This window comes from Trichomonas vaginalis, chromosome VI (genome assembly GCF_026262505.1).
Source record: "Trichomonas vaginalis G3 chromosome VI, whole genome shotgun sequence".
NCBI lineage: Eukaryota > Parabasalia > Trichomonadida > Trichomonadidae > Trichomonas > Trichomonas vaginalis.
The window spans coordinates 2,181,875-2,206,595 of NC_067208.1; the positions used below are offsets into that span (position 1 = coordinate 2,181,875).

At 33.1% G+C, this 24,721-nt stretch overlaps 18 protein-coding genes and 2 pseudogenes across 20 annotated transcripts, besides 3 other annotated features; 7 read left to right on the top strand and 13 right to left on the bottom strand.

The window, feature by feature from the left end:
* Positions 1 to 20,103: part of a mobile genetic element that runs on past the window's edge.
* On the top strand, positions 959 to 1,612 carry TVAGG3_0791420 (protein of unknown function, DUF4106 family; the record flags this gene model as incomplete). Its single annotated transcript, XM_051246914.1, has 1 exon — positions 959 to 1,612. One exon carries the CDS (start codon positions 959 to 961, stop codon positions 1,610 to 1,612), a length of 654 nt encoding a protein of 217 aa, XP_051082389.1.
* On the top strand, positions 2,068 to 2,525 carry TVAGG3_0791430 (annotated as a pseudogene). The gene has a single exon. A coding segment is annotated over exon 1 (458 nt).
* On the top strand, positions 3,178 to 3,570 carry TVAGG3_0791440 (uncharacterized protein; the record flags this gene model as incomplete). The annotated part of the gene is made up of 1 exon (XM_051246915.1): positions 3,178 to 3,570. The coding sequence occupies one exon, from the start codon at positions 3,178 to 3,180 to the stop codon at positions 3,568 to 3,570; it is 393 nt and encodes a 130-aa protein (XP_051082390.1).
* Positions 3,600 to 4,432, top strand: TVAGG3_0791450 (uncharacterized protein; the record flags this gene model as incomplete). The annotated part of the gene is made up of 1 exon (XM_051246916.1): positions 3,600 to 4,432. A coding segment is annotated over one exon (833 nt), but the record flags the coding sequence as incomplete, so codon positions are not given.
* On the top strand, positions 4,563 to 4,835 carry TVAGG3_0791460 (Poxvirus D5 protein-like family; the record flags this gene model as incomplete). Its single annotated transcript, XM_051246917.1, has 1 exon — positions 4,563 to 4,835. The coding sequence occupies one exon, from the start codon at positions 4,563 to 4,565 to the stop codon at positions 4,833 to 4,835; it is 273 nt and encodes a 90-aa protein (XP_051082392.1).
* Positions 4,871 to 5,290, top strand: TVAGG3_0791470 (protein of unknown function, DUF4108 family; the record flags this gene model as incomplete). Its single annotated transcript, XM_051246918.1, has 1 exon — positions 4,871 to 5,290. The coding sequence occupies one exon, from the start codon at positions 4,871 to 4,873 to the stop codon at positions 5,288 to 5,290; it is 420 nt and encodes a 139-aa protein (XP_051082393.1).
* On the bottom strand, positions 7,115 to 8,008 carry TVAGG3_0791480 (KilA, N-terminal/APSES-type HTH, DNA-binding family; the record flags this gene model as incomplete). The annotated part of the gene is made up of 1 exon (XM_051246919.1): positions 7,115 to 8,008. The coding sequence occupies one exon, from the start codon at positions 8,006 to 8,008 to the stop codon at positions 7,115 to 7,117; it is 894 nt and encodes a 297-aa protein (XP_051082394.1).
* On the bottom strand, positions 8,193 to 8,711 carry TVAGG3_0791490 (organellar and viral DNA polymerase type B; the record flags this gene model as incomplete). Its single annotated transcript, XM_051246920.1, has 1 exon — positions 8,193 to 8,711. A coding segment is annotated over one exon (519 nt), but the record flags the coding sequence as incomplete, so codon positions are not given.
* On the bottom strand, positions 9,445 to 10,383 carry TVAGG3_0791500 (organellar and viral DNA polymerase type B; the record flags this gene model as incomplete). Its single annotated transcript, XM_051246921.1, has 1 exon — positions 9,445 to 10,383. One exon carries the CDS (start codon positions 10,381 to 10,383, stop codon positions 9,445 to 9,447), a length of 939 nt encoding a protein of 312 aa, XP_051082396.1.
* TVAGG3_0791510 (uncharacterized protein) lies at positions 10,757 to 11,617 on the bottom strand (the record flags this gene model as incomplete). Its single annotated transcript, XM_051246922.1, has 1 exon — positions 10,757 to 11,617. The coding sequence occupies one exon, from the start codon at positions 11,615 to 11,617 to the stop codon at positions 10,757 to 10,759; it is 861 nt and encodes a 286-aa protein (XP_051082397.1).
* Positions 12,636 to 12,747, bottom strand: TVAGG3_0791520 (annotated as a pseudogene). The gene has a single exon. A coding segment is annotated over exon 1 (112 nt).
* Positions 12,843 to 13,906, bottom strand: TVAGG3_0791530 (uncharacterized protein; the record flags this gene model as incomplete). Its single annotated transcript, XM_051246923.1, has 1 exon — positions 12,843 to 13,906. A coding segment is annotated over one exon (1,064 nt), but the record flags the coding sequence as incomplete, so codon positions are not given.
* On the bottom strand, positions 13,953 to 14,537 carry TVAGG3_0791540 (phage tail repeat-like family; the record flags this gene model as incomplete). The annotated part of the gene is made up of 1 exon (XM_051246924.1): positions 13,953 to 14,537. The coding sequence occupies one exon, from the start codon at positions 14,535 to 14,537 to the stop codon at positions 13,953 to 13,955; it is 585 nt and encodes a 194-aa protein (XP_051082399.1).
* On the bottom strand, positions 14,557 to 14,709 carry TVAGG3_0791550 (uncharacterized protein; the record flags this gene model as incomplete). The annotated part of the gene is made up of 1 exon (XM_051246925.1): positions 14,557 to 14,709. One exon carries the CDS (start codon positions 14,707 to 14,709, stop codon positions 14,557 to 14,559), a length of 153 nt encoding a protein of 50 aa, XP_051082400.1.
* TVAGG3_0791560 (uncharacterized protein) lies at positions 14,729 to 15,130 on the bottom strand (the record flags this gene model as incomplete). Its single annotated transcript, XM_051246926.1, has 1 exon — positions 14,729 to 15,130. One exon carries the CDS (start codon positions 15,128 to 15,130, stop codon positions 14,729 to 14,731), a length of 402 nt encoding a protein of 133 aa, XP_051082401.1.
* On the bottom strand, positions 16,157 to 17,312 carry TVAGG3_0791570 (phage tail repeat-like family; the record flags this gene model as incomplete). The annotated part of the gene is made up of 1 exon (XM_001300021.2): positions 16,157 to 17,312. A coding segment is annotated over one exon (1,156 nt), but the record flags the coding sequence as incomplete, so codon positions are not given.
* Positions 17,385 to 18,233, top strand: TVAGG3_0791580 (uncharacterized protein; the record flags this gene model as incomplete). The annotated part of the gene is made up of 1 exon (XM_001300020.1): positions 17,385 to 18,233. The coding sequence occupies one exon, from the start codon at positions 17,385 to 17,387 to the stop codon at positions 18,231 to 18,233; it is 849 nt and encodes a 282-aa protein (XP_001300021.1).
* On the bottom strand, positions 18,238 to 18,483 carry TVAGG3_0791590 (serine threonine-protein phosphatase family; the record flags this gene model as incomplete). Its single annotated transcript, XM_001300019.1, has 1 exon — positions 18,238 to 18,483. The coding sequence occupies one exon, from the start codon at positions 18,481 to 18,483 to the stop codon at positions 18,238 to 18,240; it is 246 nt and encodes an 81-aa protein (XP_001300020.1).
* On the bottom strand, positions 18,502 to 18,864 carry TVAGG3_0791600 (uncharacterized protein; the record flags this gene model as incomplete). Its single annotated transcript, XM_001300018.1, has 1 exon — positions 18,502 to 18,864. One exon carries the CDS (start codon positions 18,862 to 18,864, stop codon positions 18,502 to 18,504), a length of 363 nt encoding a protein of 120 aa, XP_001300019.1.
* TVAGG3_0791610 (phage tail repeat-like family) lies at positions 19,004 to 19,822 on the bottom strand (the record flags this gene model as incomplete). Its single annotated transcript, XM_051246927.1, has 1 exon — positions 19,004 to 19,822. One exon carries the CDS (start codon positions 19,820 to 19,822, stop codon positions 19,004 to 19,006), a length of 819 nt encoding a protein of 272 aa, XP_051082402.1.
* Positions 20,104 to 22,971: 2,868 nt separating the features above from the next.
* Positions 22,972 to 23,008: a mobile genetic element.
* Positions 23,009 to 24,184: 1,176 nt separating this feature from the next.
* Positions 24,185 to 24,222: a mobile genetic element.
* The last annotated feature ends 499 nt before the right edge of the window (positions 24,223 to 24,721 follow it).

The window sequence follows — 24,721 nt, forward strand, 5'->3', positions numbered from 1 at the left end:
CCCATATGAAATGTACGCCGCTCAGAATATAACGCCAACAGTTTTGGATGCCATGAACGGAAATGTTTCCGAATGTTATAACGAATGCGACAATGCCATTAGAAGGTCAGAATAGTTCCTGGAACTTACGAATATACAACTGCTGTTCTTATGGAAACGTAGGTGAGTTTGGAGAAGGTTCTTCAACAACAGTAGATATTGCTTGCGACAGGTTTCATATTATTTCTATTGACAACTCATTCTTATACGTGGAACAAGACATTGAAATAAAACCTTCTGCCAAGTTGTCTGACAAGAAAGGTTGCAATGGAATTTCTATGTCGGATACCAATATGCTCCAGAAGTTTTCATGGGATATAAGATATATTCTAACTCTGACTTAGTTCAAACAGTAACATGGGCAAACTATGAATGGTTCGCTTTGAGAAACTCAGTACAACCACAAGCTAGAGAACAAACAGACCAGTATGCAAATATTGAGAAATAAGAAGACTTGACCCTAACGTTCCAGGAGTTTATGTTAACCTTTCTGGTTCAGATGGAAATGCTGCCACTAAAGTAAAACTGAAAACTTAGAGTTCCTTTGTCATCTTTCCTCATCTTCAGGTTTTTAAGATACTTGCCAAACTGGGCAGGAAAAATTTCTATTGAACTTACTCCAAGCAAAAATAACTTAGTCATTGCACCAACACAAGACCCATTCAGCATTACTGTAGCTGGAACTGGTGGAGCCAAGTTCTGTGACTTTTGCAAAGACAAAGTTGACTTAGACTTTGGTTTCTCAAACTTCAACAATGAAGTAAACTATTATTTCAATGCTGCTGGAACTGCTTGGGACCCAGTTAAGTTCACATGCGAAAAATTTGAATGCAAGAGAATAGAAAGCAGACTTGCAGTCTATATGTTGGACCCAGATATTTCAAATGCTTTAGCTGCCAAATATATTGCAGTTCCACTTATGTTCCCTATACACCAAATATCTGTCAAAGACTTTGCAGGTGAAGTTGGAAACCAAAGTGCTGACCCAGGTGCAAGAACAGATATTGCTTTAACAACTGCAATGAAACATGCAGATACTATGTTTGTACTGTTCAGACGAACTATAAATGACTATTCTTGTTTCTACAACCCTGGTATTAAATATCATATAAACATAGATGGCAAATATTATCCAAGAGAAGAATATTCTACAGTTGAGGATATGAGGTCATACAACTTGACATTAGATGCTATGAACTTTAACAACAACTTCACAACAACCATTAACCCTGAAATGCAAAGTTCTATTATGCCATATGTGAAAGTATGGACTCATACAGGAGGTCAAAAAACTCAATATACAAATGGAGACCGTTCAAACTTTTGGCTTGGCATTCCATTTGCTGACTCAGAAGACTTTATGGGTGGTATTTCAACTGTTGGTACTGTACAAATACAATATACTGGTGACAGAGACGGTCCAGATGAATTGAAAGCAAAGAAGTTTACAAAACCAATAGCACTTTTCACGGAAGATGCTCTTTTGAAGATTCGTTCGATGAAACCTGCTGGGGCTCCTCAGATTGGCATAACGACAGCTTCCATCGAGCAGATTTTGGCAGCAGGTCAGTAAGTTGTTCTTGAACTGACTTCTCTCCGTCAAATATTGACAGTACGCCAGTTTTGACATAATATTGTATTATAAACTTACCTTTAGAAATATCTGTAAGTTTTGTTGTTATATTTTTGTCTGCTTCAAGAACTTTCACCATTTCAGTTATACCAACTTTCTTTGCTTTATGGAAATATTTTGGTTCAGCAAATATTGCTATTCTATAACATTTTCCATTGTTTGTATAAAGAACTATTCTGTCAATGTATTTGTATTGTTTGTGTGTGTAAACTTTGTTCTGCTTCAATTCGAAGAGATACTCGAATACGTCCATCTTTTTATTCTAAGTAAAATGTCATTTCCGAAAAATAGAAGCGTAAGTGTTTCAAAAGGTTTAATGGCGGTGGCAGATGTGAAGTTAAATTCACCAACTCAAACAAACAGTCAAAGTGTTGTTGTCAATGTCAAAGACAGAGATGTTGAAGTGGGGAAACCATACGAAGACGAAGATGGTATAACAATTGTTCCTGTAAAAGAACAACCAACATATCCTGAAGTTAGCAGAGACTTAAGTTCTGTTGCAGATATTCGAAACGACTACCAACAACTGAAAGACAAACTTCAAACTCAGGAGAAGATTTGTCAAGCTTTAAGTATAATGTTAAACTTGGTCGAACACAACCCTGTAAAAGTGAACTCATATGTCATTGCACCTCATGAAGTTTTGAAAGAACTATTGAAACTTTTGACAGAGGCAGACGATATAAACATCAAAGAAATAGAACCCGACATTAGTTGCTGTGGTGTTTCATATAATGTCATTGACAAGATATACGTTATGAAAGGAGGTGAAACGTTGAACTTAAAGTATAGTTTCCCAGACGTCATAAAAATATTTGACGACCACAACATTTCATTAAAATTTATTTGCTAAGTAAAAATGTCAAAACTTCTTGAAAGATGTTTGAAGAAAAATAATATAGACTTTATTTCATGTAAAGGACTTTACACACTTTTGAACGATATGAAAGACCCTGTTTTGTTTGTTCGTGTAGACAAAGGAAAGTTCTATGTCTTTACAAAATATTTGAACTTCTTAGACAGAGAACTTCAAGAAACGCCATGTGAAAGTTTAGATGAAGTTCTTCTCCACTTTCAGAAAAACTTTTAAATATATATAAATGGCAGAAGATATAATGGTTTATACTATTACGACTAAAAACCCTGAGTCATATAATTCTATAACAACAAACTTACAAAGTCCTCAAGGACGATATTGTAAACTAACCTTAAACACAATGACGACTAAAGCCTGTTTTGCTCTTTTGACACCAGAAGACTTTATTGTTGTGAATGGTAAAAAATACTCCTTTGAAGATACTTACTCAGATATACCACCAACAGGTTTTGTTGACTTATTTAATACTTTAAGTACGGGTGTAACATGTGCTGCAACTAGAGCAGGTTTCGTTATGTTTGGATGTCCGACTGAGTTTACTATAAACAATATGAGCTATAATACAAAACTTATTTCTGGTTTTTACTACCAACAGTTTCCTATAACAGGAAAAGGTGTCATACAAGGAATGTCTGTTCCATTGACTTTAAGTACACCTATTTTATATATTGTTTCAAACTTAGGTTCAAAGTGCTATTCGAATGTCGACAGAAACTATTATGACCAAAAGATACTTATGCGTATAAACAATACTTTCTCTGCTGGTTTGCCTATTGTTCATTCGAATGCAGAATTTTCAACCTTAGTGAACTCAAACACTTTGGCAAGTATAACGTTGACATTAGTTGACGCAAACTTTGTTCCTGTAAAACTTTTATGTCCTATGTATTTGTCAATGACGGCAGAAAGTTTCGAATTGGAAGATGCAACTGGTGAAAGTATTGTATTACAAGAACAACTTCAACAACAAATAGCTCAAGAACAACAAATGCAACAAATGGAACAACAAAGTCAAGAATAAAAAAATAATATTTTTTTATTTTTATAAAAATGTACAGAATAGATGTTTCAGATTTTTATGACTTCCAAGCATTCAGAAATATGTGTCCATTTCGAGACTATAACAAAGCAGTCGAGAATTTGAAACGTTTAGTCATTTATGTCGACTCTGCCCCAGAATGTTATGTTATGAAAGAATGGGATGTAGTCTTTAACAAACCTAAAGCGACAATAGTTTCAGAACAAGAATGTAGACAGAAACTTAAGAAAATAAAAGTCGTACAAGTTGGCATGAAGATGTTAGATGCTTGGGATATCTTATTGTCAAAGTTAGAAGATTTTTCAGTTCGAGGTATAAAGTTCTATACACCTTCTCCAAACTTCTATTCTATCTTCACTGGATATAAATACGAACAAGTAGAATGGAAAGAAAATATTATAGAAGCTTGGTTAGACCATGTCAAAGAAATTATATGCAATGGAAACGAAAGAGTCTATGAGTATATCTTATGTTGGTTTGCAAACATCTTACAACATCCAAGTGCTAAGAATGAAACTGCTCTCATTATAATTGGAAAACAAGGAACAGGTAAGAACACATTCTTTACAGATATCTTATGCAAACTATTAGAAGGTTATTCGAACCCTAATATGACAAACTTAGAAAACATCTGCGGTAAATTTAACTCTTCAATAGAGAATATGAAACTTATAGTATGTAACGAACTTCAAAGTATAGATACAACAAAAGTTTTAAACTCAGATGCTTTGAAGAGTCTTATAACAGACAAAGTTGGAGTTGTTGAAAGAAAGTATAAAGACCAAAGAGTTTGTGAAAATGTTGCAAACTTCATTATGGTTTCAAACAATGCTGTTCCGATGAAGTTAGAAAGTTCTGACAGAAGATATGTAGTTGTCAGAACGTCAGATTCTCATATGCAAGATACAGAATATTTTGACGACTTAGCAGAAACTTTGACATCTGACTTTTACAACCACTTGTTCTCATATTTTATGACATTAGATATTTCTAAGTTCAATCCAAGACAAATTCCACATACCGAAGAGAGACAAACATTGTTAGAAGCAAACAAGAGTGTATATGAACTGTTCATAGATGAAACTGACTTTGTGTCATTAGATGAAAGGTCATTGTACGATTCGTATAAACAATATTGTCAAGAATATGGTTATATGACAGCGTCTAAACGAACATTCTTGGCAAATGTCAAAAGTCTTTTAGACGTACAGAATGGTGTATATACAAAGAAAAATTTTTATGAGTAAATTTAAAAAAAATATTTTTTTATCCGATAGAAAAGATGGCAAAATTCATCTCAGTAAACAAGTACATGTCAGGACTTAAAGAAGAACTAGACCCATTCACATATTTGAATGTTTACTTCTACCATTTTGAAAAGTCTTCATTCAGCAAAGTTTGGAACATCGAACCAGTTAAGTTTGCTATTGTGACTAAAAATGGTGCGAAATTTGAAGACTTAGACATAGAAGGTTTGTTAGCAGTCAAAGAAAGTTTTGACAGAAGGTTTTCAAACCTTAAAGAAGGCAAAGCATACAAACTTGTTATACCTTATGAACCAAAGAAAGCAGACGACTATGAATATTATGAGTCTAAGATAGTTGAAGTTCAAGGTAAATTGGGTAAAAAGATTTTAGAGTCTAAGCCAGTGTTTACTCCTAAAGAGGAAGAGAACATTGACATTGACCCAGAAATGTTCTAAAAATAAAATTTTATTTTTACATGTCAAATTTCTTTTTCTCTGGAACTGGTTCAGGTTCTTTCTTCTCTTCTTTTACTTTCTTCTCTTTCTTTTCTCTCTTCTTCTTTTCTGGTGGAGTTATGTCAAATTTCTCAGAACCATATTTCTGTAAAAGTTCTTTGTCCTTTAATAGCTCATCTATTCTGTTTTCTATTTCATCTTCAAGAACAGCGCATGTGTCTTCTTTGCATTCTAAGAAGTTTTGTTGGACTTCATCTCTCCAAGAGGCGTCATCTCTGTCAACAAGTCTGTCATTGACAAATTTTAAGACTGCTCTGCTTAATGTTTTATGGTTCTTGTCATATTCCCAGAAACAGAACTTTAGAACAAATTCACCTTTCTTGTTTACACTATGTAAGATTTTATGGTCGACAGATGTTTTGCTGTCGAAAAGCTTGTCTCGAATATAGATAGCGAAATCGCTAGACATTTTCTAAAAGATAAAAATTTTAATTTTTCTAAAAATATGTTAGAAAAAAAGTTTGCTGACATTGACAAGAAATTTGAGAATGTTTTAAACAAGAACAAGAGGAAGTTAGAAAATGCTCAGATAAAACCTATACATGAAAAGTTCTTATTTGCTCAGAATGGTATAACAGGTCTAATCGCACCACCTGGGTCGGGTAAGACTTTCACTTATCTTAAAATGGCTGCACAACAACAAGAACTAGATGAGAAGAACCCATTCTATGAGTTAGTTGTTATTTGTAGTACTTCTGGTCAATTTGACCAAACCGTCAATTCGTTCAAAGATATTATAAAGAAGTCTAAGTTAGTATGTATAAAGGATACTGAGTTGTTAGATTGGATAAAGAAGTACCAAAGAAGGGTTTTGAAGTACAATGCTATAAATGAGTATATAAATTCTAAGTTCAAAGACCCAAATGAGGAAATGCAGAGAATATTAGAGAAGAAACACTTCAGAAACAAACAGAAAGAGATAGAATACATTTCGAAGAAATTGCAATCTTACGATTGGAAGACATACCCTCATAGATGTCTTCTTATCTTAGATGACTTTGCTTCTCATCCTTTGTTAAAGAACAGAGAACAAGACATGTGTCGAATTCTTAAGAAGCTCAGACACTTTAACATCTCAGTTGTCATTTGTGTACAGACAGCAAAGAGTTTAAGTAAGGATGTTAAAAGAATACTGACTGACATTATACTTTTCCCCGGATTGTCCGAAGACGATTTCATGGAACTTATGAAAGAGTCCATGGCAGGTAAGTTTGACAGACATGAACTATGGGAGAAGTACAAAGTCATACAAGACCCTCATACTTCTTTCAGAATTCATATCTACGCAAACAAAGTTCAAATTGTAAAAAGTCAAGCTTGAAAAATCTAAGTGTTTAGTCTTAGTAAGTCTGTTGTGGTGCTGGGGCTGTCGGTTCTTCTGGCTTTGGAAGACATTCAGGAAGAGGGACGTGAGACATTCGTTTGTGTCCTGTCGGAAGGAAGAACTTTTCCAGTTGTCGGGAAAAACTTTTCCTGTCGGAAGGAAAAATTTTTTTTGTTGGAAGGAAAAACTTTTCCTGAAGTTCGACCAAAAAGTTCTCAATTTTCGAAAATTTGAATGGTTTACGGACGGACAACTGGAAAATTTTTTTTTGTCGGATGGAAAATTTTTTCTTGTCGTCGGGAAAAATTTTTCCAGTTGTCGGGAAAATATTTTTCTGTCGGAAGGAAGGACTCGGAATGCCAGAAGGATTTGACGAGGCAATTTACCTAATTGAGCTACTTGAGCCATCTGAAGTCAAGCTTGAAAAATAAAGAGTTCATCTACCCTACTTGTTTGAAGTTGTCAAAATACTCTGTTATTTTTTCTTTCAGTAGCGGTAAGTCTTCTTTGAAGGTAAGTATTGTACAACCTTTCATATCATAGTGTGTTTGAGGTAACGTATCTTGAACTATTTGTTTCACATCTTCATTCGGTGTCATTGAAATCGGTAAGTTTTCGCGATAGAACCAATTTCTGTCAGATTTGTAAATCTTAGCAAGGTCGGAAAAGCTTTTGTTGTTTCTTCTGACTAAATGCAACATAACCATATCTCTGTCTTCTTCATTTTCCATCTCTTCAGTATAAATCATATACTTATAGTTCTTTTCCTTTCCTTTTGGTACCGAACGTGGTATTCTTTTCTGAATGCTTTTGTCTTTTGCTTCAAGCTTGTTCTCTAGCTCTTCACGTTCTTGTCTATGAATTTCGTCAAGAAGTCTGTAAATATTCCAAGCATAACGAGGCGAAGCCCACATTGCAACAGCATTTACAAGAAGTCTATGTACATAATATCCTCTCAAACCGTTTGGCAATTTTTCACGATTTTCATAGAGTTTTGGCGACTGGGGTTTCTTACGTACTCGCTGTTCTTCACGATTTTCATGAGTTTTAGGCGACTGGGGTTTCCCTCCCACTCGCTGTTCTTCACTGTTTTCAGAAAAAAGTATGTCTCGCTGTGCTTCGCTCAAAAGTTCTTGTGTGCTTTGGTTCCTAAACCAGTCTTGTGGTTTCTTAGTATCTGGAGCAAAACATGCTGTCAAAATACTTTGCATTTGGTACATATCGTCTTTGACCGAACGAATGAGACGGAGTTGTTTGTTAAACTGAACCCACTCATATTCTTCATTTATAGCTTCATGGACTATAACTGTTGTTGTGTTCTCGGTTGTTGACATATCTGTCTTTACATACAAAATAAAAAAAATATTTTATAAAAAATTAGCGTTATTTTCTGACTTTCACAAAAGACCAAAAATAAACGCTTTACATGTATTTTTCAGCAACTTCGTCAAATAATTTTATAGCTTTATCTATCTCATCTACTTCAAACGTTTCTTTACCTTTTATGGGAGCACCATACATTTTCTCAAACTTTTCAAGTAGTTCTGTTTCTGCAGCTCTCATATCATTAGCAAACACAACCTTGACTCTATTGACTGTACTGTCATATCTTTGAGTTATATTATATGTTCTTCCTATCTTATATCTCTTTGTATTGAAGTCCTTCGGTTTCTGAACGATGTAAAGTAAGCCTTCACTGCAACGTTCCGTATCGAATGAACCATATGTTATGAAGTTATATCCAACAACTGGGTCTAACCATAACAAAACTATTGGTATAAGACTTTTGTCTATAAGATATGCTGTAGTTCCATAGAATCTTACCGATATCATAAGCTCAGGATTTCTTGTCAAAATTTTCTGAGTAGAAGCAATTTTAACCCAGTCGTGGGATGTTTTCTTTCCAGATGGAGATATAATGTCTGACAAAGAATATTTGTTGTATTTCTTTGAGTATCTTACGTTTAAATCACCTATTCTAACCACTTTGGTGTCATTGTCTATCTTTCTAACTGTTTCAAACTCAATGTTTGTCATATATGTTCTTACATACAAGATAAAAAAAATATTTTATAAAAAACTAACTTTATTTTTTCTATCTTAAGGAAATTCATGATTTTCATAGAGTTTTGGCGACTACGTTTTCTTACGTACTCGCTGTTCTTCATGATTTTCATAGAGTTTTGGCGACTACGTTTTCTTACGTACTCGCTGTTCTTCATGATTTTCATAGAGTTTTGGCGACTACGTTTTCTTACGTACTCGCTGTTCTTCATGATTTTCATAGAGTTTTGGCGACTACGTTTTCTTACGTACTCGCTGTTCTTCACTGATTTTCATGAGTTTTATGCAAGACCGAAAAAAAACGCTCTAGAGAATTTTCACGATTTTCATAGAGTTTTGGCGACTACGTTTTCTTACCTACTCGCAATTTTTACGATTTTCATACGGAATCTCTTCTCTCGGTTTTCCTCGGGAAGCAATCTTATGCCATTTTACTCAGATTTTTGTTGCTGAATTCAATAAAAATATATTTTAGGGTAGAAGGTGAGATCTCACCTGTTTTCTCACCTCTTTTCTACCCCAGTTATTTTATAAGCGTTTTACATGGTAAACGTTATTTTTTAAATTTTGTGAAAACTCAACGGTTTGACACAAGCCCTAAAAATTATTTTACTCAGATTTTCATACGGAATTCAGCACAAAATATATTTTAGGGTAGAAGGTTAGATCTAACCTGTTTTCTAACCTCTTTTCTAACCTCTTTTTTTCACAAGCGTTTCACATGGTAAACGTTATGAATTCGTGAGACTCTAAACAGTTTTGTAGCTTCTATTTCTTCTTTTAGTACATCGAATGTTTTAACTATGCCGAAAGTCTCTTTATATTTCTTCTTGACGTCAGATAGAAGGAAATCTTCTGCTGTTGGATAGTTTTTGTTCAGAAATTCTAACATGTTCATTTTATCTTCTGCTGGTTTTTCTGCTTCTTTCTTTAAATCTGCATAGTCGTTTCTCATACGTTCTATCTCTTTGACGGAGTAGTTATATTTCCTAATTGCTGCTTTACATTTAGAACATTGCGGGTTCATTTTTGCGTTATACATTGAAATAAAACCAGCTAAAACAACTAAAGCGTCAATGGTTTTCTTTAACGCAAAAGCTGCTGGTTTTATTTGTTCATTCCATACCTTACCTCTTCTATCTTTATCTCTTATCTGCCATACACATTCAGCAACTAACGAAACAAAGTTGTCGTAGGTCTTAAACTCCCCAGATTTATATATGTCAGAGATGTTCTTATATACCATGTCGCAATCTTTGTCCATAACCTTATGGTTGCAATGAAATCCAAGAAACTCATAGTTTACCTTACGAATGAACTTCTTTATTTCTACTGAGTCAGTTGCTTTGACTTCAATTTCGTCGAATTCGGGAATAGTGAGTTTTTGTTGTTGGATTTCAGGCAATTTGGGTAAATGGTCGATGAGGTCCTGCATTTCATAAAGATACTGTTCATTTGTTTCATCTTTCGCACTACAGTCTAAATTGCTTGTTAAAAGTTCTTGCTTTATCTTCTGGATTTCTGTTTCAAAAGTATATGAAGAAGGAATGAAGCTTTTCATCTCTACTAACATAGATGTTGGATTCATGACTAACGAGTTTGGTGCTGTTGTTTGAATTGTTGTTGTGCCGATTGTTGAAATCATGTCTTTTATACAAAATAAAAAAATAAAAAAAATAAAACTAACTTTATTTTTTATTTCGGGAAAATTCATGAAAATTCAAGAGGGTAGAAAAGAGGTTAGAAAAGAGGTTAGATCTAACCTTCTACCCTAAATTATATTTTTGTCTGATTTACACTCATTACGAAGAAGTCTTGACAAAACATGTACGATGAAATCATGACAAATTCAAGAGGGTAGAAAAGAGGTTAGAAAAGAGGTTAGATCTAACCTTCTACCCTAAATTATATTTTTGGGTCCTTTACACTCATTACGAAGAAGTTTTGACAAATTCATGAGGTGAGAAAAGAGGTGAAAAAAGAGGTGAGATCTCACCTCTTCACCTAAACATTATTTTTCAATACTTTTTCAGCACTTTTCCGTAGTTATATATGAAAGACAATTCGAGATAAAAGTCATAGTACAATGGAATAATATGTTGCACACCATTTGTTGTGAACCAAACTTGAAAGTCAGAGAAACTGTTACTAGGTGGTTCGTAGAATTTAGAAGCAAAGTCATAAAAGTCCTTACCAATACATAGAAAACTATTGTTGCTTGAACTGAAACTTGCATGACACATAACATTTTGAGGGTCAAACACGTTTCTATAAACTGTCAAATCTGCTGGTGGAAGTATAAATTTAAATGGACCATCTGGTGGTAATGGTTCGTTCTGGTTTAGTAACCGAAGAAATTGTGCCCAAGAACGTTTGTCTACTTCCCAAAATAAAAACTCTGTACCTCTTGGAGGGTTAATTTCAATCTTTTGAAATGAAACGGCGGAGTTCATCTTGTCATATTCTAGTTTCAGATAGTATGTTCCATTTAGTAAAGAGTCGTATTTTTCTTGAAATTCCCAATAATATTTGTTCATTTGAGTTTGAAAGTCATTTAGAGTTTTCTCAAGACTTTCGTCTGAACGAACTGTAAAGATTCTCATTTCGTCAAATTTGTCTATTAGACCATCAGAACCTTTATACTGCCCATGAAAATATACTGCGAACATAAATGCGTTAGTTCTATTTGAAAACAAAACTCTTCTAAATCCTATTGCCTTTGCATCTGAAGGACTTTGAAGCCAACGAATTGGATAGTCAAACCTGTATACTCGGGATGAAATTTCTTCATCTGAAATAGTCCTACCAGCATTTGTAAAGATATAGTCTAACGGTTTTGTATCTGCTACTTTTGTTCTTTGTTTTTCAACCTGAAGCATTTAATATATGTAAAAATATATTGTTTTAAAATGGTATGCCATTTCATATTTCTCATCTAACAAACAAGTTTCCCAACGGTCTTCTCCAACAAACTCAGCGTACATTTCAAATAAAATTTTAAAAATGTCACTTTTTTAAAAATAAATTTTTTATTTCATGCAATGTTTTATTTCTGTGCCGTCTTCAAGTATACCCCAGTACTTACGCTTGGAGAGGACATGAACTTCGGAAAATACCTTATCTAGCTTAAAACAGCCCATCTTTTCACTGACCATGCCCATTTCAATGAGTTTGTTGTACCCTTCTTCGTTCGTCATGAGTGCGTCAATGTTCTCATAGTAAACCACAACTTTCGATTTGACTTCGGAGAAGAATTTGTTGTAGTTGTCAAGGACTGCCTTTGCGAACTGAGGGTAAGACCAATGTTCGACAATAGGTTTTAATGTGGTTACTAAGCCACTTTGACCTTGAGTGAATTCGTACTTCAAAACAAAAGGAGAAAACCTTTCAACAAAGTTGTCGACCTTCTCATAATGTTTACTCTTCATCTCTTGAGGTTTTTTAATGGAATATCCCCATGTCGAATTCATAAGCAATTTGAGTGTCATTGCAAGTTTGGGATTTGAAGCTTTCCTAATATCATACAGTTGTTGTATGACTTTTCCAACTGTATAGTTCCTTCCCGGGAACTCACCATCTTCGTTTGGAATTCCAGTCGGAATATATTGGACAAACCTCATGTATGCAGCGTTAAGGTCGACATAGTATATCTTTTCGTTTGAGTCGAACTTGTCGCAACCAATTGGTCCAGTTTGTGGAAATTCAAGTGAGTCTCTTATCTTCTGAGAAACTTCTCCTGTTATCTCATAAACATCGTCGAAGCAACCTGTTTCATATAAAACCTTCTGACCTAACTCAGAAGCTCTCCAATACAATTTGACGTCAATTGGATGTCTCAATGGAAGTTTGTTTATAGCATCTTGAAGTTCTTGCAACCTCATTGGAAGTTCTTTTGGTTCAGGTTGGTATCCGAACAATCCAACTCCTTGTGGAATTGTGTACTTCTTTTGTACTAGAACTTTGTCTGGAACAACTTTTGGTCTTGCTAACAATGAAAAGTTTGTTTCGTCTTTTGGTACAAAAGTTTCTGTCAGCTTGTCATCTGGAATTGGTTCCAACAAACCTTTCTCGAAAAGAATGTTTACAGCTCTGACAATGTTGCACTTGCCTTTTCCGAACAATGGGTTTGTAAGACTTTCGTTCAACATGAAGTGGTTGTGGACAATTACAATCTTCAACCATGGTAAATTGAACTCAACAACATAGTCGTCATGTGAAGAACCTTTAGCTGTAGGTATGTTGACTCGGATATTGACATTTGCCAACGGTGCAATTTTTGCCAATTGACCTCTGAGAATGTACCTTGTCTTCACACATGACTCAAGATACTTCATCTTCTCTTCTGAAACAAGACCAGAGTTCCTGAGACATGTAAGAATGCAAGGTTCATTGACAATTGTTTCAATTGAATTGTAAATTCCATACCTTGTCAAGTCAATGTCAGACTTATTTATGAACGGAAAGTATCCAGCATGTTGTCTGACTGCTTGAGGGTTAGGTTGGTACCATTCGAACTTGACACTTGCAATTCCTTCAATTGCATTCAAAATGTCTGAGTCGGAGTCAACCATTTGTTCTCTCTTTGTAGTCTTGAAAGCGTCAAGAAGTTTTGCAGCTGTTTGTTCATTGCCATTTGCATAGTAAATGTGACCATCCAAATCCGTTATGGTCAATCTGAGATTGTGTCCTTTCTTATTTCCGTCTTGAATTGCAGCAAGTACACCCATGAAGCCTTCTTTGTTCTTTCCTTCGTCAAAGTTTACTGTAAAAGTTCGACCAGATGTAATTTGACTTCTAACTTCACGGTACTTTTCATATGCATATCTTGTTCTTTCCATGGGAGCATGACCATCCTCTGCACTACCTTTTTTCCTTCTCAAAGGATGCAATTGTTCGTCATGTTTCCAGTAGAATCTGGCAAAGCCGTCGTGTCCTTCAACTTGAGGTTCACTAACATCGAAAGGCATGTCCATAAGACGTTCTTCTTCTAACCTCTCTAGTCTGTTTGGATAATTTGCACGTGCTGTTTCCAAATCCATTTCGTAGCGAAGACCAGCCAGTTTGTCATAGACTTTTATGGGTCTTCCTTTCTTATATTTAAACTTCTTCGAAACTCTCCAACCATATCTTTGCAACTCTGCTTTTATTCTAGCAGACTTTCTATCCATTCTATATGGGGGCATTTTTATAAAAATAAAAAAATATTTTTTTTCTTTACTTTACATAACCGCCTGCTGCCATAAGTCTTTGACGCCAACCCATACCAGCTAATGAAGGTTGACTTGGTTTAGTTTGGAAACTAAACTTTGGTTTTGGTTTATCTTCAGTTTTTGGTTTTTCTTCTTCTATCGGTTTTTCGTCACTTTTCGGTTCCTCTGACTTTACCTCACCTGCAGGAACAGTTGTGTCGTCAACATCTTCATAAATATCATATGCCATTTGTTTTTGTTTTCCTTTCAACTTTTTGTGTTTGTTGTAAAGTTTAGAATATTTCGACTCTAAGTCAATGAGATGTTCTATAATGAACTGTTGGTCAGTGAAGTAAACTTTTCCATCTGTTGTCTCGAAAGCTCCTTCAGACTTCAATATTTTATTTGTGAGAGTCTGTTTCTTTTTTGAGATACTAGCCGTTCCATTTCTATGAAAAGTGACTTTATAGTTAGGGTTTGTATTTCCAGACCTGGCACTTTCTATTATTGAATTTTTCTCTTCATCTGTAAGTTCTTTGACAGGTTTTGACAATGGTTCTGAACTTTTTGTTTGTGGTGTCAAATCTACCGTTTCAACTTCTTCGGTCATTTCATCTCAGTAAAAAATTTTAGTTTGGTTTGTTTTCAACTGGTTGTTGTTGTTTTTTAAGTCGGTCTAAAACTTCCTGAGGTATAGGAAGAACTTGACAAACACGTTGTGTAACTGCTGGAAGTCGACAAATCCATCTTGAACCCATTTGTCTCAATGCTGTATTGTTCATTTCATCTCAGTAAAAAACTTTACATTCCCCACGTTTGAGGCGGTTGAGGTTGGTTATTGTTTACCCATTGTTGTGCATGGTTATATCCTCTGTTAAAGAATCTTTCACCTTGGTCCATATAGTGTCCTGCTTGGTTATAGTAGTCATTTGCTTTGTTATAATAGTTTCCTGCTTGTCTTCCTACATTGTCCATCCATCCTTGAACTTTTCCTCTTGTTTCAGGATTTGGAATAAGATTTGTTGCATCTCGTGCTACATCCCAACCTTTCTGTACAGTTTGTATAATAGGTTGTGCTTTCTCTTTAAGTATACCTAATGTACTCAAAATCTTCCTTCCAACTCCAAATACACCTCTGGCTATTGTTCCAACTGCGGGCAAAAATCTGGATGCAACTCCTGCTAATGCGCCAAATAAACCCATTTCTTATAGGATAAAAAATGACGAATCCGAACAAGTACCCCTATGTTTCTAAAGCAACAAAGAAAGCACTCATGATAAAAATCTTTAGTTCAACACCAAATGCTTGGTTTATGGATATCTTGGAAAACATTCCGAGGTATAGAGAAGATGGACCACCATACTGGCTAATATTTGTTGGTCAAAACACAAGATACTGTGAAGCCATACCATTACAGTCCAAAGCTATTTTAGATATCTTAGCAGCTTTGACAATATTCGTTGACAAATACCATCCAACAAAACTGACATCTGACTGTGAAAGTTCTTTCAAATCAGATGATGTAAAAACTATCTGCGTTCAAAAAATGTAAACCAATATTTCATTGTCGACCAAAACCATTCTGCTCTTGGTGTCATTGACGGTTGTATAAAAATGTTAAGAGACTTAAACCAACCACAAGGTGGTGAAGCAAATGAAATGTCATATGACGACAAATATAGACACTTCTCCATGGCAAAGATGAGACAAGTTTTAAATATTTACAATAGCCGTAAACAAAAAGGTTTGGGAAACCACTCCCCGAAGAAATGAAAAACACCCTGACTTAGAGAAAGACTATATATTTAATAATTTAGTCAAAAGAGACAAACAAGAAAGAATGCCGGGCTTCAAACTTCAGAAAGGTGACAAAGTAAAAATAGAAATACCTAAACGCGACCCATATGAAAATACTATTGACTATGACAACAATGGGAACCCGACAGGTACTCACATTCGTGTTCGTAAAAATAGAAGAAAGTATACAAGAGAATATTATGAAGTTTTAGGCAAACATGGCAAAATGTACAGACTGCAAGCAGAAGATAAAACTACTATTGTCAGACCTCGTTTCAAACTTGTCAAAGTTCAAGGTGGTATACTTTCAAAGACAGTTCCTAACAAATATAAGACAACTCCTGACGAATATGCTAAAGAAGTTGAAAATGACGACTAAGCATTTCTATACCATGCGTAAACTGTCATGTAAGGTGGCATGTAGTCTTTACTTTGTCCCGTTGTTTGCGTATATCCTGTAACGCGATGTGTATGGTTTCCTCCTCCCTCAGTGTTACTCCAGTAACAATCTATAGCAAACTTAACGTTGTCTTTAACATCATATCCTTTACCTTTTGTCATTGCTGACCAATCCCAATATCTATGCTTATGCCAACCTGCTTGAGATGTACTTAAATCTATGTAGTGACTGTGTGCAGGTAAATTTTCACCTGAAATCGTTTTACTTCCACCTGTTTCCTTTGAAGAGTTTGCACAATACAAAAACCTGTCGACTATTTGAGTCCAAGTTCCAAAACCTAAAACTGTTTCTGGTCTGGTAGAGTTCATTGACGTATAAATAGAGCCTATAGGATATAATGTTTGAAGCATTTCTGTCTTTAATGTTTGAAGCTCTGTTTTGTCTGCTTTCTTGTCATATAAATCTTGAGCAGTGAATTTAATATTATGTTCATCCTTCATGACATAAACATCTTTACATCTAATGTTTCTCATCGTCGTTATGTCGTCATCCGATGTTAAACCTTGTGGAAAGTTAGGAGGTTTACAATATAATGCATCCCCACCAGTTTCTTCAACCGTTCCTTCAATACTTTCTATAGCAACAGTTGTGAAGAAATCATGTGTATGGTTCTTGTCTGCTTTCTTTTCAAGGCTAACGTTTAAGTCTGTTATTTCAGAAGATGTATGTGTATGTCCAACGGCACTTTTACTGTTTAAGGTTTCTTGTAAGTTTGTAATATCAGATATAGAATGTATATGAGTCTTTTTAGAATATTCGTTTTCAGCTCTTGTCACTTCACTTGACATTTTATTGTCAACATATGTTTTGTCTGCTAGTTCAGGATGAGTATGTTCTTTTGTTGCATAAGCATTGTTAGCTCTTTCTTCTTCTTTTGCTATTGCATCGTCTACATATTCTTTGTCAGCTTTGTTGTCAACATCTGCTTTCAAAAGAAGTTCATTTATAGGTTTCTCGTTTAAAGTTCCTTTTGTTGGATTTATACAGACAGTATTGTTCTTCTTGTCTTGAAATAGAAACTCATCTGTCATTGGGTTTAATGTCAGTTTTAAGTTTCCTTCTTTCAATGACTCAGATATCTTAGAATAGTTTGAAAAGTTTGTTGTGTTCTTATTTAGAGCTTGCATAATGAGTTGTCGGTTGTGTTGTATTTCTCTCATAGACGCTGTTTCATTTGACATTTTTATTCTAGATAAAATATGCTTCCAATAGAAAAAGAAAATTCAAGAGTTGCTACAACTAAACCATTAGATGAACTTTTTACTAATGTCGGTCAAAAGTTTGAGACAGAGACCGTAAAGCATGAAGGCTATCGTTTTGACTACCCATTAAGATGGCTAAGAGACCCATCTGTCACAAAAGCTATTGGCTTTCGTAGAATGAAGTTTGTGTCTGTAGAAGATAAAAGTTTTCCATTTATTGTAAGGTTTCATATAGATTATATATCTGAAGGGAAACGAAAAATGTGGGAAGAAATTGAGCTAATACAAGTTGACCTTTCATCTTCTCTACAGACTGCGTTAAAAAATATAGAAGATAAAATAAATTCATGTTATGCAAAATATGCTGATGAATATGCAAATACCGAGAGCACACTTTATGTGAGAATTGTATATGACAAACAAAATTCACAAGTGTCATTTCAAATCTACGAAGACAATCCAAAGAAAGACGAACAAATATATACAGAATTCACTGCAATGTCATGGTATTATTTGCAAAGAATGTTAAATCAGAAAGTCGAACTTCCTTTAGCAAATATTTACAGTCGATATGCAAGAGATGAACCATATTTATTTAAAGATGTTTTCGACCCAGCTGCTATTATTGTTCATGCTTCATTTTCTGGCGCCCAAAACTCTTTCTTATGCTTGGCAAATGATTTTTACGAAAAACCTACAAAGTTATACGAACCACCAAGTGGAAGTATTTCAGACTTTCAAGTATGGTTTACTACAGATGGAAGAAAAAGAATAATTCCATTATACCATGTGTTTTACTTAGAACTTAGTTTCATATACAACTACTATCGAACGGTAAAAATATAATTTTTTAATATACCGGTTGTGGTGTTGGATTTGGTTGCCAACTAGACTGTGGTGCAGGTTCAGGCTGTTGTATAACAGGAGCTTGCTCTTCTGGTTCAGGGTCTTTAGGTATAATACCAACGAACTGACCTACTCTTTTACCAATATTTTTGACTCCGTTCCAAATTCCTCTTCCTACGTTTTTTATTCCATTCCATATACCTCTTCCAACATTTCGAAAGAAGTTTCCTATCTTACTGAAGAAACCCATTTTACTATATGTAAAAATCTAATGTCCGCCTAGTCTCTTATGTTTCCTGTTGAGTTCCATAGCATTCTTTAACTGGAGCTCATACATTCTGTTTCTCCTCTGGTAGAAAACATATTCTGGGTCAACTCCTGTGTTCGCGTCATCTGCATAAAGTTGTTTATATCCCACTTCAGGGTTTGTATAAAACTCTTTCCATCTCATATTTGCATACCATGGTGGCAAACCTAACGCAGCGTCATTTGACATGGCAGTTTGCATTTGTACATCTGTTGGCACTTGACCATAGTTTGCCATTGCAGTTTGTATTCTAACTTCATTTGGAATATTCTCTGGGTTTGGTTGTCCAGGTTGCTGTGCATTCGCTAAGTTCTGTGCGTCCATTTAATATTAGATAAAAATATCTCTTACGAGTACATATACTGAACATTTGCAGGCATTGGTTCATCTTCATATTCTCTGTACTTTTCTGCCACGTCAAATAAATAAATGACACAATGGAAAAAACCTAAAACAAGTAGTCCTATTTCAAACCACATTTACTTACTAATAAAATTTCTTTGTTATGACACTTTCTCCAGTTTATAGGACCTCTCTCATATTCTATCTTGTCATATCTAAACTCATAGTCGTTTATATCTTCTAGCCATTTCATGACACTTTCTAAACCACTTTTATCGGATGTAAAGTAAAAGCATGGATGGTTATGTATAACGTCTAAAGTTTCTAAAGAGTCTCTCAAAGTCCAGTCTACTTGGTATTGAAAATCCCATGTGTTATAGAACGGCGGGTCCACTATAAAGAAAACATTTTCCTTGTCTTTATATTTTTCATACAACTCTGTCCAATGACATCTCACAAACTCTATACCCTCAATATATTTATCTATGTCCTCTTTGAAAACATTTGTATAGTTAAGATATAAAACTTTTGACATAAGTGTTTCAATGTCATGAACTCTTATAGAACCACTATATAATAGTCTAGCAGATATACTATCCCAGTCTATATATTCTGCTTTTTTCAAAACCTCTCTCACAATATTTTTCTTATCTAATGGTATACGTTCCATCTTACCTATAGGTATCTTTTCTTTTAACTCTTTCAATATGTTGTTTGTGTCTGGAATATGTTTGAGACGGTCCATATAGTTGTCGAAGTCATTGCATATAATCTTTGAGTCAGGAAATACGGTATGACATAAATGAGATATATAGAAACTTCCACCGAACAAATCTACAAATGTTAGACCATTCGGTAGTTTCTTAAGTTCTCTCAATATAATATCTTTACATTTACTCTTATTTCCAAAGAACGGTAACGGTGGTTTTGTAAAATTCATTTATATATAATAATAAAAATGTTTTTTCCTGAAAAGTGACAGAAAAGTGACAAAACATGAAAACATATATAATTTGTGAAAAGTGAAACATTATATAATGTTTTCGACCCAGAAGAAGGCTTCTTCCCAGAAGCAATGGAGGAAGAAGAAGAGTCCTCCGAATTCACACCAGAAGACTAACAATTTTCCGAATAAAAACTTCATTTATACTAAACATCTTCGGGGCTAGAGGGCACGAAGTGCCTGGAAGCCCCACTACCTTTTTTTTTTTTTTTTTTTTTCACTCATTAAAAGAGACTTGAATACTATGAAAGTAATATCGACTTTTTTTTTGGGAGTGGGTGCCATTGAAAATCAAAAATTGACATTTTATTTTCAATGATTTTATGAACATAACATAACGGATGACTCATATTTAATCAATCAAGACTTCAATGGAACCGTATATGCGTTCAAGGAAGGGCCACTTAGAACCACATCGAAAAGTTATTTAGTTTATAATTCTTTTTTTAAAGATTTCAATTCTCGAAGTAGTCTTAAGATATCCTCAACAAGCAATGAAAATAAGTTAAATGTTGATACTTGCTGCTTCTCTGAATGCTCATCTAACGAGAGAGGCGGATCCGTTCAATATTCATCAAAAGGCGAATGCTTTCAAAATAAAGTTTTATACCTTTCTAGTATATCAACAAATAATGCAGGCCAAAGCTGCCATATAATAATCACAAAACAAGCTGAATTTAATAATAAATTAGTCTCTTCTACTATTGCGAACTGCGGACCAGATATAGATCATCAAACGTCCTCTACAACCGGCACTATTGTCCTTCAAGGTGGCCGGATCTTATTAAAAGATAATAATATAACGAAAAACCAATGCTACTATTGGGGTGGCTTTTATGTTATTTCATCCGCTCCTACTAATAATATACTTTTCTGCTTATTAACTAAAACTAATCAATCTCATGAAATATTAATGAGATACGATTCTGATAGAAGGAAATTCAATCTACTTTATAAGATATTCTAATGCTATTGAGAACAACTTTTATCATTCGATATTCCTCACTTGGAATGTTACTCTCAATTGCAGTTATTGTAGTTTTGCTAATAATATATTCAGAGTATGGTTTGCTTATGTTTCTTCCTTGAATGACATCATGTATTTTTCGAATTGTAACCTTCCGGAACTAAGGTATACAAACCAAGAAGGCAAATATACCAATCTAATTGTTGTTGATGAAAAGAATGACTTTGAGAATGATTTAACTTATGAAAGTATAATTGTTTATAAGTATGACGATATCTGTAAAACATTTCGAAATTCTGTATTGATTACAGATAGGATATTTTTACTTTCATTACAAGTTTTCATTACAATGTAAAAAAGTTTTTCATTAGCAAAAGAAATATATTAAATTTCATCTATTTTATCTCTGTCTCCCCAATTTTGGATATGCAATTACAATAGAACCATATCTCCAAATTCTCTTTTTGATTTTGTGACAGATTCTGGATATCTTTCTTCCCTGAGATAGTTTGATTTGATTCTTTTATCTGCCTGAAAGCAAGGATTTTCAAACCAATATTTCTTATTTCCTTTTTTAACTTGATGACATCATTATGAATTTTCATTAATTCGGAATGAATTTGGTTATCATCCAATGCCATCTTTCCTCTCTTCAAACTACTAAATGCTAATAACAGTATGAAAACCATATTTAATGTGATGTGATTATCCCAACTCTCACAATTGAACTTATTCAATTGATAAAATCACTACAAAATATCATAGTGTGTATTTCTATAATGAATTGTATATAATGTAAACCATATTTAACCAAAATAGCTTTTGGATAAAATCATCTTGCATTAAATGATTTAATTAAAGGAGATTAATGATAGTAAAAATGTAAAATATTGATTTGTGGTTAAATTCAATCTTACTCTCTTTTCATTTTTCTAAAATGAGAGTGAAATCTAACAGGTAACTAAGACAATGCAACAATTATTAATATAGTCTCAGTTTCATTAAAATCAAGAAATAATGTATATGTTGCAATTTTAAAAGAAATATTATGGTTATAACATTGAATTCATTTGTCATAATATTGTCAAAATCCATCTCAAATTTTGAAATGAAATTTTGTCATTATTTCCTCAATATTTGTTTCATAATGGGACAAGCATCACCATGCATTTTGGTAGCTGGAATGATAAGTACAAGATGCAACTTCTCTAATTATATTGGCTGCGATACTCATTTTGGATTGACATTCTTTATTTTAATTATTTTTATTTGTTTGCCATATGTATACTGTTGTGTGGCACAAATTCGTAAAAACATGGTCAATAATATGCAAAAATATGATTGCATTATAATATTTTGCATGGTTAGTCTTATCAATGAAGTAATTTTATCAATCGCGTTTTGCTCAAATTTGCACATATTCAGCGATTTAGCATTGACAAAAACTAGATATCTGATACAGTTAATTAGGTTTTTGCAGCCTATCTCTTTTATTTTATATTTCAGAGATAATTTGAAAATTCTAATTCTTTTACAAGTCAAATTCTGCAAAATCTTCTATTGGATATCAGTTATATTAATGATTCTATTAGGAGTCGAAGCTACTATCTCTTATATTAACTTTTATATTGAAAAATTTAATTTAACTACAAACTATTTAATTTACATTGTCTTGATTTTGATTATACTCAGCTTTCTAGTTTTATCATTTGCATTTTTGTTTTCGAGAGCAAAAATATTTTTCGAAGATTCAACAATTTTTAGAGTTACAATTGCAATGTTCATATTATCATGCACACTATTTCTTTATTATGCACAGTATCTCATATATGGATCTATTTATTGGAACTCCTTTTATGATATCAATCTTAATTTTGATAACTTTATCAATGGCTTTGAACAATTTAAAAACTATCACTTCTATATGTCATGGGGATACAATGCACTTTGGTTTGGCATAATGAACCTTACTCCATTATATCTTATGTACATACTTTCTTTTGGATCAGAATCATTGGATACAGATAAAGACAATAAAATAGAATTACAACTTTCAGTAGAAATTTAATTGATAGAAAATTATTTTGAAAATATATTCTCCATTGTTGAAATTATGGTGTAATAAACAGAAATTCATCAAAAGTGACAGCTCTCAATTTTTTGACATTTGTAAATTCTAAATTGAATGAGAAAAATGAAATAATACTAAGCATAATACAATATTCTAGATTTAATTATAATTAGGAAAAAGTTAGTTTTGTGAGTACTTTTCATAGGCATATAGAATGAAATCTTCTGAAAAATAATATCACATAAACTCATATTATTTTCTAATATATAACTATTTTATATAAAAATCAAATTCAATGATCTTAAAAGCGAAGGATAAACCTCAAAATTTACGAATATAATGAGTGGGAATATAATGCTTATCTATCATAAAACCATATGAAATATCAATTTTTGCTTTACGCCTAATTTTTGACGACAATTAGCAAAAAATGTTAAATGTTAACACTCAGTCCATTTGAATATGAAAAATAAAATTGACTTTGATTAAATGTTTTTATTTATCATGCAATTCTTCTTGCGACCAAAGATTTGAATAAAAGTTCAAAAAATAAGATAGCTGAAAAAATAATATACGGTAGTGTTTACTAATAGATGAATAGTATATAAATTCTATTAAAATGGATTTGATCCAAAAAAATATAAAACCAAAAATAATTGTTATAATTTAAATGAAGAAGTAATTTAAAACGATTTTATTTATGATCAAATTTTATATTTTTTTTGGATCAAATCCATTTTAATAGAATTTATATACTATTCATCTATTAGTAAACACTACCGTATATTATTTTTTAAGCTATCTTATTTTTTGAACTTTTATTCAAATCTTTGGTCGCAAGAAGAATTGCATGATAAATAAAAACATTTAATCAAAGTCAATTTTATTTTTCATATTCAAATGGACTGAGTGTTAACATTTAACATTTTTTGCTAATTGTCGTCAAAAATTAGGCGTAAAGCAAAAATTGATATTTCATGTGGTTTTATGATAGATAAGCATTATATTCCCACTCATTATATTCGTAAATTTTGAGGTTTATCCTTCGCTTTTAAGATCATTGAATTTGATTTTTATATAAAATAGTTATATATTAGAAAATAATATGAGTTTATGTGATATTATTTTTCAGAAGATTTTGTGTTCTTCTTCAAAATTTTATTTTTTATTAAAAAGAATCTTTACAAAATATACATTTACTTTAATTAATATTTAAAAACGTGCTCTATCAAAAGTTCCAAAAATTCAATATTTTAGCTTTTCTGAGGTGTCACTTTTGATGAATTTCTGTTTACAACAATGGAATATTTCTTATTGCACACATCGTACATTACGAATCTAGTACGTTGTTTAATTTAACAGCTCTTAATTCATTGATAAGTTTCCACCATCAAATCTTTGTAAACTATTCAATCTGAGAAATTTTCAAAAAAAATTATTTATGTTTGTTAATCTATTTCACTTGTAAGATATAAAATTTGCCATTTTGACATTCATTCAATTTTTTTTATTACAACCAAGTGTGAAGTATTTTTATATATATCATCATATACAAAATTCATTAAGATGGCTCAAAAACAATTTTTTTTAGAAATGAGCGCTTCATCAAATTCCCTCTTAATTGGAGGAATGATAAACTCAAGATGCAATTTCTCAACTCACCCTGATTGTAATTTATATTTTAGTATGGCTTTTTTCATCATATCTCTTTTCGTTTGCTTACCTTATTCATATAATTGTATTGTTCAACTACGCAAGAAACTATTTACTCGAGAAAAGAAGTTAGATCATGGAATTG